The sequence below is a fragment of the Gossypium hirsutum genome, chromosome A11 (genome assembly GCF_007990345.1).
Source record: "Gossypium hirsutum isolate 1008001.06 chromosome A11, Gossypium_hirsutum_v2.1, whole genome shotgun sequence".
NCBI lineage: Eukaryota > Viridiplantae > Streptophyta > Magnoliopsida > Malvales > Malvaceae > Gossypium > Gossypium hirsutum.
Genome location: NC_053434.1, coordinates 120,868,650 through 120,881,933, shown reverse-complemented (window position 1 = coordinate 120,881,933; position 13,284 = coordinate 120,868,650). Strand labels below are relative to the sequence as shown.

Below are 13,284 nucleotides of genomic sequence, written 5' to 3'. Positions count from 1 at the left end.
GACATATTAAATTAACTACCACACTTTGACCTAACAGATTTGTAACTTGTACAGCATAATCAGTAGGCTCAACTAATAAATTTTTTCAGATGCTAACATAGTACAAATATATGAATGAGTAGACCCAGGGTCTATTAAAGCATACACAGGAACATCATAAAGATAGAAAGTACCAGCAATTACATCTGGAGCTGTTGCTTCTTCTCTTGCTCGAATGGCATAAGTACGAGCAGGAGCCCTAACTTCTGATCGGCTAGCAGTATCTTTCATACCCGAACGAGTAGCCCCTGTAGCACTGCTCTGACCAGAGCGTCTTTCTTTTTGAGGAAGAATTTTCTGTTTCTCCCTCTGTTCCACTTCTTCTACTTGTAATTGGGGACAATCACGAATAAAGTGATCAGTGGCCCCACATTTATAACAAGCCCCTAACTTACTTATACATTCACCGGGGTGACTTCTTCCACAATGTTGACACTTAGGCCTTTGGGTATTTTCTACACTACCCACACTAACAGCAGGTCTGTCAGATGCTTTGTAATCAAATTGTCTTGGCCTACTTTTTCCTGATCTTTCCGGTGCTGAAGTGGTTCGACTGAATTCCTCTTTAGATTTCTTCACTGGTAAAGCCGAAAATGACTTAGATGCACTTCTTTTGAAAGATTCTTTACTTCTTCTATCTCGTTGCATCTTTTTATTATATACTTCTTCAAGCTTCCGAGCACGATCTGATAGAACAACAAATTCTCGTATCTCAATACCCCCTATCATCATTTTAATCTCATCATTAAGCCCTTCTTCAAATCTGATACACATTTCTTCTTCAGTGGGTACTATATCTCGAGCATATTTGCTCAGATAAACAAATTCTCTTTCATATTCAGCCACTGACTTGTTTCCCTGTCGCAAGTCGAGAAATTCTCTTTTCTTCTTATCCAGATATCTTCTACCGACATATTTCTTTTTAAATTCATTTTGAAAAAATTCCCAAGTGATCTTCTCAGCCGGTACAACAGCTTCTATTGTTTCCCACCAGTTATAAGCTTCTTCTTTCAATAATGACACGGCACATATTAAGTAATCATCTGGTGAGCACGCCATTTGCTTAAAAACCCACATTATACTTTGTAACCAATATTCAGCTTTAACGGGGTCATCATCTGTTCTTCCCCGAAATTCTTCAGCCCCATGTTTTCTGAGCTTTTCAAATGGAGAACGTTTGCCAGATTCAGTTGTCGGAAGAGGTGGAGGAGCAACCGGGGGTACTACCGATGTTGAGATAGGGGGAGGAGGTTGCGGAGTCTGATTTCTTTCTCGCACATTCTCATTATACCACTGATTCATGAATCCATAAATCATATTTTTGAGTTCTTGTTCTCGCATCAATGAAATCGGAGCTTCACTACTTGTTCCTTGTTCAGAGATTTGTACTCTGCTATTAACTTCTTCTTACTCAGTTTGTTCTGGTCTATCTGACATCTTTTCAAATCGAAGATAATCTATAATAAAAACAAGGATTAGATCGGATTATACACAGCACACTATCACAAATTTATATGGCATGTAATTTTAGACACTTTTCACATCATACATATTCCCAGAATCGGCTAAACCGAAGCTCTGATACCAATAAATGTAACGCCCATTACCCGAGACCGTTTCCAGAGTCGAGCACAAGGCACTACTAAACTTATTTGAGCACTTAACCAAATTCAGATAATTTATATCATACTTTTCAGACAAGCTGTCCAACTGCGTCATAGTTGCTAAATAATTCATATCTTGAGCTATAAAACTTGAAATCCAAATCCGTAAATTTTCCCCGAATTTATACTCATATATCTACTTACCAATTTTTTTCTAGAATTTTTGGTCAAGCCAATTAGTACAGTTTATTAGTTAAAATCTCCCTTGTTTCAGGGTTTGACTACTCTGACCTCTGTGTATTACGAATCAGATATCTCTCTGTACAGAGCTTCAATGACTATGCCGTTTGTCTCTAATAAAACTAGACTCAATAAGGAATCTGTAAATATAAAGTATGACTTCTAATTATCTTTGTAAAATTTATGGTGAATTTCCAAAGTCAGAACAGAAGATCTAGAAATCGCTCTGGCCCTGTTTCACAAAAATTTAAACATCTCATAAAATATAGCTCATATACCTGTTTTGCTTGATTCGATTCCATAACTTATTCATTATTTAATTCCATTTCTACTATTTTTAGTGATTTTTCAAAGTCAAACTACTGCTACTTACCAAAAACTGTTTTAGTACAAATATTGTTAACTAGTTTATAACATCTTTACTTCAATTCATTCAAACTCTATACATGCCATATAAATCTTTAAACATAAAACAAAAACTACCGGAATTGATCTAAATAGTGTGCCCTGTTGTGTTGATCCGATCTACCAACTTCTCTTTAATTCAATCTACAAAAGAAATTATCAAACACACACAAGTAAGCTTATTGAAGCTTAGTAAGCTCATAGGCATAAAAACACAAATCATATCAAATATTGTACACAATCATATATCTATTAGTTTAACTATTTCATCCTCCAAATCACAATTTCATTAATAACTCATTGGAATAATTTCCATATAGCTACTCACAATTTAACTCCCTTAGGCCCATTTCTCATTTACTTCATTGTCAAATTAGGGAACAATAAGGGAATTGAGTGCTTCATTATCACATTGCCATAGTAAACTATGGACTTTCACATTGTTACGCATCACACACCGAAGCCATAGCCTTGCCATGGTCTTACACGGTTCACATATCATACCGAAGCCATGTCCCAGACATGGTCTTATACGGAATCACATTATCACATTATACCGATGCCATAGCCCAGCTATGGTCTTATACGGAGTCACATTATCACATTGCACCGATGCCATAGCCTAGCTATGGTCTTAAACGGGCGCACTTATCACATATTTTTCGTCAATTCATCAGGGTCACAGAATAGAAGCACTCAAATCCATTGTTCCTACTAATTTTACTTTTAGTTACACATTATTTATTAGTTAGTGCAAATTGATAGTATTCATCAACAATAAAATACTTTAACAATCATAATATTTTCATATCAAAACATTGAACTTTGCCATATGAACTTACCTGGACTAATTTGTAGAAGATATTGAAATTTACGGACTATTCCGTAACTTTTTCTTTTCCTCGTTCTTCTTTGGATTCTTGATCTATAATATAAAATATTTCTACTCATTAGCATTTGTTTGATTTCTATTTCACTTCACAATTTATGCTGTTCAAATTTCGAAATTGCACTTTTACCCCAAAATTTACAGTTTTCACAATTTAGTCCCTGCTCAATTCACCCATCAATTGAACTATTTTTTCTCAATTAACACTTTATTTTATCATTATAAACTATTTCAAAATCTTTTCTATTCTGAATTTCAACAGCAACCTTCAATTCACAACTTTTTCACAATTAGGTCCTAAATATCATTTTCTATCAAAATCACTTAATAAAACCACCTTAATATGAAAATTAGAACTTAAATTTCATAATAATTCATCATAAAATTCCCTTATCCATCCAGGGTAACTTCCAATTTCACCCATAAAATCAAAAACTAATGAATTCTATAAGTGGACCTAATTGTAAAAGTCATAAAAACATAAAAATTATCAAGAAAAAGCAAGAATTAAACTCACATGATGTAAAATATGAAAAACCAGCTTTCTCCAGACCTTCTATGGCGTTTTGGCTGATAAAATATGAAGAGATCTCTAGATTCTTCAATTTTATTCTTATTTTATATGTTAAAGTTGTAAAATTTCCAATTTTGCCCTTATTTCCCTTATTTTTCTGCTGATTTTCTTGCCTTTGCCGTCCAGCCTATTCAGTTTTAGGCTTAATTTCCCTTTAAATCTTCCTTCTTTTAACACTTGAGCTATTTAATCCTTTTAGCAAAATTTATTTTTATTACAATTTAGTCCTTTTTATTTAATTGACTACCTAATCGTTAAAATTTCTCAACCAAACTTTAATACTAGCTAAATGAAACTTCATAAATATTTATAAAAATATTTATAGCTTGATTTTCAAATTCGAGGTCTCGATACCTCGTTTTTGACCCGTTTGACCTAATAAATTCTTTTAATTCACTAATTTCACCATTTCACAAATTCTTCTAAATTCTTACTTGACTCGTAAATATTAAATTACTATCTTGTTCAATCTTATTTGTCGGATTTAGTGATCTCAAATCACCATTTCCGACACCACTGAAAATTAAGCCGTTACATTAACACCTCTAGTTAAAAGGGGATATTCCCTAAGTTATGGATATTTTTTAAATCTATTAATGAGAATAAATAAAGAATAATCTATAAGCCCATTCCATGCATGGAGAGTTGATCATTACCATTAGAATTTGCAATAAGACCCGATTTTAAAGGAACCCCACCCGACCCACAGGATTAACAACCTTTTCTTTTTTTGAATTACAATAAAAGAGCAAAATCTTGACAGCAATGTGATCAGTGTGACTCGAAATCAAGTCGCATTTAGAGCGGTGAATAACTTAACTTTCAAGCCAACACACGTAATTCAGGGTTAATACCTTTTTATTATTTAGATAGGGTCTAGATTATCTTATTTTAAGATTTTGAGTGTTTTTGGTTGGGTGAAAAAGTAGAAAGAAAATAAATTTTGAATGTGTTTGATCGGGAAGAAAATAGGAGAGATGACAATTTTCTATCATTCTGTATAAAAATCAATTATTCCAAATTAGAATGATCAAAGGAAAGAAAATGAGAGAGTTGTGTATGTTATTTCAAATTTATACATTTTTAAAATGTTTTATTTTATTTTCTTCTATTTTTCTGTCAGTGTCGGCCCAGCAGAGTGCTTTCGCCGTTGGTGTTCTTTCCGATCTCTACGCATTTCACCGCTCCACCGGAAATTCCCTCTGCCCCTACCGTACTCCAGCTTGGTAGTTTCCACCGCCTGTCCAGGGTTGAGCCATGGGATTTGACGGCAGACTTAAAAAGCCACCTACAGACGCTTTACGCCCAATCATTCCGGATAACGCTTGCATCCTCAACTCTGTCAAAAGAAAAGAAAAATTATATTTTTTTAATTTTTAATTTTCCACCCCACCAAAATTTTTTTTTTAATTTTCTTTCTATTGTACCAAACAAAGCCTTAGATTCGTAGAGATTTTTTTTTTTCATTTGGATAAATTGTTTCATTTACTCTCAATTGAGTAAAAACAACTATATAATTGAATCTAAAATATTGTTGAGTTTTTTTTAGATATAATGAGTTTTTTATCTTTCAACTTTAGAAAAAAATTATTTTAGCTATCCATTTAATTTTTCACATTATTTAATCCTTTAAATTATATTTTTTGTTAAATTACCTCAAAATAAATAGTTATTAACTTTGATGACGTGGCATATACATGGATTGCCATGTAGATGACATGTCAACATTTAATTAATTTTTAATATTTATAACTTTATAATAATTTTAATGATTTTTAATTTTTAAAATAATTTTTTATATTTTTTTTTGAATTTTTAAATTTAAAAAGATTAACTTTGTGTAATCCACGTGGCAATCCACATGTATGCAACATTAGCAAAGTTAAAAAATTAACTTTTTCATTCATTTTAGATGATTTGACAAAAAACACATGTTTAAAGGTTTAAAAAAATTTTAAAAATAAATAAAAGACTAAAATTTTCATAAAGTTGAAAAGCTAAATAAATCATTATATTTTTTTTATTATCTTATTGTATTTGAAAGACTTATGGTATTATCCGAGAATCCACTTATAATTTTTCTTTACTTCATTAAAGATGGGTAGGATAATAATCCTTAATTCTTTTGTTCAAGTTTTTTTAAGTACAAAATAAGATATTAAATGAATGATTTTATTTTGTTTAAATCAATTTTTTATCACTAAACATTTTTAAGTTATAATAACCGATATGTTTTGATAAAAATTAATTATTGCATTCCTCCAGAAGTAAATATATAATTAAGTTAAATATAAATATTAAGGTATTTAACATGCATTTAAATTACAATATAAATTATTTAAATAAATTAAAAACAATTAAAATTTCAAAATAAATTAAAAGTAATTCAAAATAACTTGAAGTTAAAATAGTTAAACTAAAAAAATCTAGCTGACAAACCTAAAATAAGTTGAACACGAAATGGTCTAACCTAAAAATAAATTTAAACCAATGGATTTAAACCCATACATGACATTCACACATAGTAAGACTTGAACATTGATGGTAAAGGTCCCAAAATCACCTTTACTGCTTTGTCAACTATGTCAAGACTTTATTAATAAAATAACATAAAAAGTTTTAAATATAATTAACACAACCCCCAACTAAAAGCACAGAAGAGCATATTTTTCCCCTAAATACTTCAATAAGAGAAGAAATAAGGCATTGATCATATAATACACAAAAACCAAATTAATACAAACATAGCCATAGGTATTACATTACTATTTTCGAATATATTATACATTACTCTCTCAAATAGAAACCAAAAAAAGCAAAGTCGTGAAAGGGAAAAATAGGGAAAAGACACTTTCATTACTCATTACATACAAATCCAAACACAAAGCTCGAATCACATACCTGTATATGCTGCATTACCGACAACTTCGTTTGGTTTTCGCTTTCATCACATGTGTTCTTCATCCAAATCTTCCTCATCCTCATATTCGCCTTCCTCGTCAGCGGTAGCGTCCTGGTATTGTTGATATTCAGACACGAGATCGTTCATGTTGCTCTCAGCCTCGGTGAACTCCATCTCGTCCATACCTTCACCGGTGTACCAATGCAAGAAAGCTTTCCTCCTGAACATAGCGGTAAATTGTTCACTAACTCGCCTGAACATTTCCTGGATCGAGGTCGAGTTTCCTACGAAGGTTGATGCCATTGATAGCCCTCTAGGTGGGATGTCGCAGACACTGGATTTCACGTTGTTCGGGATCCATTCGACGAAGTAGGAAGAGTTCTTGTTTTGGACATTGATCATTTGTTCATCCACTTCTTTGGTGCTCATCTTGCCTCGGAACATGGCTGATGCTGTGAGGTATCGACCGTGCCTCGGGTCAGCAGCACACATCATGTTCTTTGCATCCCACATTTGTTGTGTCAACTCAGGGACAGTTAGAGCTCGGTACTGCTGAGAACCGCGGGAGGTCAGTGGAGCAAATCCGACCATGAAAAAGTGAAGACGGGGGAAGGGAATCAAGTTCACAGCAAGCTTTCGGAGGTCGGAGTTGAGTTGGCCGGGGAATCTTAGACAGCAAGTAACTCCACTCATGGTTGCAGAGATCAAATGGTTCAAATCACCAACTGCAATGCATATCAATATATAAGTACATGATCTGAACATCAAACCAATTATATCAATTACTCGTTCTAACCCTATTCGAACAAACTATATCTAAACGAAAATTTCAGAATGAATCATAGGGTTGCAACTTTTGAAATTCTGTTTACAGTCTATGCACATCTTTGGGAAGATTAAGAACAGTGATTAAACCTTTTTAACCTGATTGTTGGCCTAATGATTAAACCTCAGGATTTCGAGACACCGAAACTGAGCTGGTGGAAATCATGTTATGGTTTAGCCACCACTATCAAGAATTTAAATGCAGTAAAAGGAATCGATACAAAACAGAGATTTGAAACATAGAAAGTATTTGCTTACAGCTAGGAGTAGTCAATTTAAGAGTCCTGAAGCAGATATCATATAAAGCCTCATTATCAAGAACCATGCACTCATCAGCATTCTCAACAAGCTGATGAACCGAAAGAGTAGCATTGTATGGCTCGACAACCGTATCGGAAACCTTTGGCGAGGGGAACACGGAGAACGTAAGCATCATCCTATCGGGGTACTCCTCTCTGATCTTCGAGATAAGCAATGTACCCATACCGGAACCAGTTCCCCCACCCAATGAGTGGCATACCTGGAAACCTGCAATGGCAGATCAGATCCACAATTGTCACTAATGATAGTGAAGATGTTCAGTGGCTAAAATTAAACGGAACATATCGATTTATAACATCCGGAACCTAAAGAAACAATGTCTTCACCTTGCAGGCAGTCACAGTTCTCAGCTTCTTTCCTCACAACATCAAGAACGGCATCGATAAGCTCGGCTCCTTCAGTGTAATGGCCCTTGGCCCAATTGTTTCCAGCACCGGATTGTCCAAAAACAAAGTTGTCTGGCCTGAAAATCTGGCCGTAAGGACCAGTTCGGACACTGTCCATCGTACCAGGCTCCAAGTCCATGAGCACAGCACGAGGAACAAAGCGACCACATGAAGCCTCGTTATAGTAAACATTAACACGCTCCAACTGCAGATCCGAGGAACCAATGTACCTTCCAGTTGGATCTATGCCGTGCTCATCGCAAACAACCTCCCAAAACTTGGAACCGATTTGGTTCCCACATTGTCCACCTTGAACATGAAGGATCTCTCTCATTTTTTCCCTATTTGATAACAAATGAACTAAAAGTAAGTCCTAAATTCTTTAATCTATGATAAAATGATGCATTTTTTAGGAATTAAAACAAAAAAAAAAGTAAAGTGAAAATGCAATGATTCAGATCTAAATACTAAATATATACAGAGATTTGCGATCTAATATCCAAGGAATTCAAATTTAACAGAGGCAATGAAGAATTGCAGATTTCAACAAAACTTAATTTCCGAAAGCCACCAAAAGAAATCCAACAAAAAGATGATGATAAAGAAAACATCGAGTGAATATGCGATGCTTCAGATCGAAATACTAAACATATCCACATATTTGCGATCTAATATACAAGGTATTCAAATATTAACAGAGAGCAATGCAGATTTCAACAGAACTTAATTTCCAAAAGCTACCAAAAGAAATCCAACAAAAAGATGATGATGTTGATGATGATGATACGACGATAAAGGAAACGTCGAGTGAAAATGCGATGCTTCAGATCTAAATACTAAGCGATCTAACATCCAAGGCATTCAACTATTGACATAGAGGCAATGCAGATTTTCAACAGAACTTAATTTCCGAAAGCTTCAAAAACAAATCCAACAAAAAAAAAACAAAGAAAACGTTGTATGAAATTGCGATGCTTTATATCTAAAGACTAAACATATCCAATAGATTTAAGATCTCAATAACCAAGCAATTCAAGTATTGACAGAGAGGCGGCAATGCAGATTTCAACAAAACTTAGTTTCCAAAAGCAATCTAACCGAAAAAGAAGAAAGACGACACATAATTTCAGTGAAAACAAAAAGAAAAAAACATGTGGAAATTAAGATCCAAGCAAATTCTAAAAGGAAATCTATCTAACAAAAAATGGAATTCGGATATTAAAATTGAAAACCGAAGCTCTAAAAAAAATAAAATCACATATATATATATATATAGAAAATGTCAAGAAAAATATACATTAATTGAAGATCTGTAGTTAAATATAAGAAGTAATGGAGAACGTTTTACCTTGTGTTAGATTTTCTGAAAAAATTAGGAGAATTTGCAGCAAAGTATTTGTAGAGAAAGATCTGCGATTGGTGAAGAAAGGAAAGGATTAGAGTGTTTTATATATCAATGGAAGTGAGCGAGCGAGCGAGTGAAGGAGTGAGTGAGTGAGTGAGTGAGTGAGTGAGTGAGTTGAGTGGTTGTTTGTTTCCCTCCTTTTGTGTGTGTGTGTGTGTGAAAGCCGTTCGATGGAAATTATGAACGGTCCTGATTGTTTGTTAGTTTTGTTTTAAATATCTGTTGGAAGTTTTTAGACGAATATACCCTTTGGTGAAATGACTAGGTTGTCCTTTGATTTTGAGCATTCCCTCAGTCTAAAAAGTAAAAGGGATAAAGTAACATTTGGTCCCTGAATTTAGCATATTTTTTCACCTTGGTCCTTGAAGTTTTCTTTGATCTATATTAGTCTCGGAACTTGGAAGCTTTTCCTAATTTAGTCTCTAAACTTGGATTTCGTTAAAGTATGATAATGTGACACGCTTAGATTGTACCACCTATCACCTTCTTTTAAAATAAAATTTGTATATATTTTTTGAATTTTTTGAATTTTGTAAAATAAATAATTTTAAGTGATGATATGGTACAATCACGGAGTGCCAAATCATCAAACTTTAATGGAATTCTTTCAAAACTAATGTGGACCAAAAAAAACAAGAATTAAATTGAAAAAGTTACTAAATTTGGGGACTAGATTAATTTATCCCAAAATGAAAATGAAACATGTCAAGGTCAATAAAATTCTGCAACTCCAAATTTGAGTTTTATCGTATGAAATCTTTTTACAATTTTTTCAACATCATCAATTTTAAATGAAAATATCTCACCCGCCCTAATAATTGTTTGACTTGTACCATTACCAAATTTATATCATCTCACACCTTACACCTTAACCATATTGGTCTAAACTTAACGTTATCATGTTATCATATGGACCTACTATGTTTAATTTGGGTTGTACATTTTGATGGTGTGTTTTAATGTATTGAAAACTTTTATATATATATTTATAAAAATCGATAAGTTTAAAAGGTAAGTTATCTGCTTGAATTTTAAGGCTTACTCGAAATATAAGAGGATTTGAATAAAATAATGAGACTCCAAACAAAAAAAAAAGGGCTAGTTTAAAATATAGATTGAACTCAAATCTAACATTCAATGGCCACTTCAACTTGTTTTCTACTTTATGATATATTTTTTTATTCTATATATTATGTAATTTATATTAAATAAAATAAATTTATTATTATAACATAAATATTAAAAATATGTTAAATTGTCTAAGTTTAAAATTTCAATAAAAGAAACAACAACAACATAATGATAATATTAAGTTAATCATTTATAAATATGGGTGAGTTTTGACAAAATTTGAGGCTTACATTTCGGGTCGGGCCACGTTTGAGTAAACATAAAATACATTAATATCATATATAAGCATGGACCAAATCAAATCCGACTCATAAACAATCCTACTTATAAATAAACATGTACAGTATAAACACAACACAACTAGGCAATATTTTAAGCATGCCTAATTTTTAAGCTTAACCCCATTTTACAAGGTTAATATTTTCATCTAATCTCCTAATTTTTAGGCAAACAGTTTGATCTAGACGGATAACCCAACTAGAGGTGCTCATGGGTCGGGTCTAAACATGATATTAGCATACTTTATGTTTGTTTAAGCTCGACTCAACCTGAAATATGGATTTAAAATTTTGCTCAAACTTGTCCATATTTGTAAAAAAAATTAACCCAAACTCATTTTAGGCTCATCCATATTATTTTTAAAAAATATTTATTTTATTTTATTTTAATATTTAATAGTTTTATACAGTTTTTATTTATTGAAATTTTTTATTTAGTCATTTTAATATTATTTTAATGTCTACATTAGAGTAGTATTATATATTTAGTTTATTTTTTTATCGTGTTCTAAATTACAAAATATATAAAAATAACATAATATATAGAATTATAAACTTGAAAATGGGTCGGGTCAAGCTGGGTTTAGGCCTTGAATATTTAAGCCCTAGCTCGATTCATATTTTAAATGGATCTAATTTTTTGTCCAAACCTATTTTTTGAACCTAATATTTTTATTTAAGTCCTCTTAAATTTCAAGTCACCCTTCGAGTCTGAACGAATTGCTCAATTCATTAACGGGTCTAAACCCAAGAGTTGAACAATACACAAAACAATAAGGGGAAACCTAAGGGTATTTTCGTCCGACCAAAATTTCATTACCAAGAGCAACAAAATAACCTTAAGGGGGTAAAATGGTCATATAAAAATGGATATTCTCGTAGAGTAGCTTCTTTTGGTTCAAAGATATTCTTGGAGTGTTGGAAAAGGATATTTGGGCCGGCTGGTCTTTAGTTTTCCATATTCATAAATTTCCAACATTTCATTGCACCATCAAACGTACAGCGCGTGTAATACACGGAAAAGAGAGATAGGAAATTCAGCCATCGTGAGAGTGGCGCGTGGATTACACAAACAAACAAAAAAGGGTAGAAGGTGAGTGTTGAGAGATAAGACATATGAACCACCCCTTATTATTATTTTTATTGGTATTTTACCAAATGGCCCCATCTTATAACGTTTGAGTTACATTAACAACTGATTAAGCCCTTTCTTCTTATTTGATGCCATTTGTTTGCTGCTTGCTTAAGTTAGAATCCACGTCATACATACATAAAAGGTTCGGGTTGGAGTTTTATTATACGTAAATCATATGTGTGGGTCATGTAATGTTTGATTCTACTTGTGGTCTGGCTGTAATTTGGACGTATAAACTCTATAGTCGTGAATCGGTATTGTTACACTTGTCGTTAGGGGTGAGTATTCGATTAAGTTAAAAAATTTCGAGTTAGTTGAGTTAACGAATCTTATTTTAACAATAGAACTCAATTTTAATTTTCTTGAATTAAGTCGACTCGAGTCAAAAAATTTTGAATCAAAAAACTTACTTAATGTTGCATTTACATGAACCGGTTATTTAACTAGTAAACGAAATACAAGTTTTTAGATTAATTTTGACGAAAGGAAAAAGGGAATGTGGGGGCGTTTGGAGGAGGAAAGTAAGACTATTGGGTAAACATTTATCAAAACAACGTAATTTTACCTTTTAACTTTAAAAAAAGTAAACATTTATCAAAACGGTGTAGTTTTGCATTTTCTTTTTTGGATTTTTGGATAACTCGATTAAGGGTGAGCGTCCGATCGAATCGAGTAAAATTGTTCGAGTTAAATTAAAAAATTTAATAATGTTCAATTAAAATCTTGTTACAGTATAACTATTTCCATGTTAGAGCACATAAATTTAAAACCATATATATTTGAAACCTTTTTAAAAGTAAAATAATTATAATAAGATATTTTAGTATCATAAACTTATTTAGATTCCAAAATTATTATTTTATAAAATTTGTAAATTTTTATATTTTTTAAAAAAAATTATAATTTTTTTAAAACACAAATTTTAGAATTTTTATAAATATTTTGAATTTTTAATTTTTTTTTAATTTTTGATTTTTTTTGTAATTTTTGTTAAGAGAGAGATCAATTTGCTCGTTTTCAAAATTGACAGGAACCAAAAGGGTATTTAGACTAATTTGTTATTTTTCGAATTATTCAATTTGTAAAAATTTAACTCGACTCAAACTCAAAATCCAAAATTTCTTATTTGAGTTCTTATTTGAGTTGACTC

General features: G+C 32.2%; 1 protein-coding gene across 1 annotated transcript; it reads right to left on the bottom strand.

Annotated features, from left to right (window-relative positions):
- Positions 1–6,466: 6,466 nt before the first annotated feature.
- Positions 6,467–9,775, bottom strand: LOC121203418 (tubulin beta-5 chain). The gene is made up of 4 exons (XM_041080187.1): positions 9,534–9,775; positions 8,126–8,526; positions 7,737–8,006; positions 6,467–7,378 (listed from the first exon to the last, which is right to left on the bottom strand). The coding sequence occupies exons 2-4, from the start codon at positions 8,517–8,519 to the stop codon at positions 6,699–6,701; spliced, it is 1,344 nt and encodes a 447-aa protein (XP_040936121.1). The 5' UTR covers positions 8,520–8,526; positions 9,534–9,775; the 3' UTR covers positions 6,467–6,698.
- Between the last annotated feature and the right edge of the window lie 3,509 nt (positions 9,776–13,284).

Bases quoted from the DNA above. Each gene is read 5' to 3' on its own strand.
- LOC121203418 (XM_041080187.1), bottom strand. From the start codon at position 8,519: ATGAGAGAGATCCTTCATGTTCAAGGTGGACAATGTGGGAACCAAATC. The intron at 8,007-8,125 runs GTGAAGACATTG...CTGCCATTGCAG, and splicing joins GAACTGTGACTGCCTGCAAG to GTTTCCAGGTATGCCACTCA. The intron at 7,379-7,736 runs GTAAGCAAATAC...TATGCATTGCAG, and splicing joins TAAATTGACTACTCCTAGCT to TTGGTGATTTGAACCATTTG.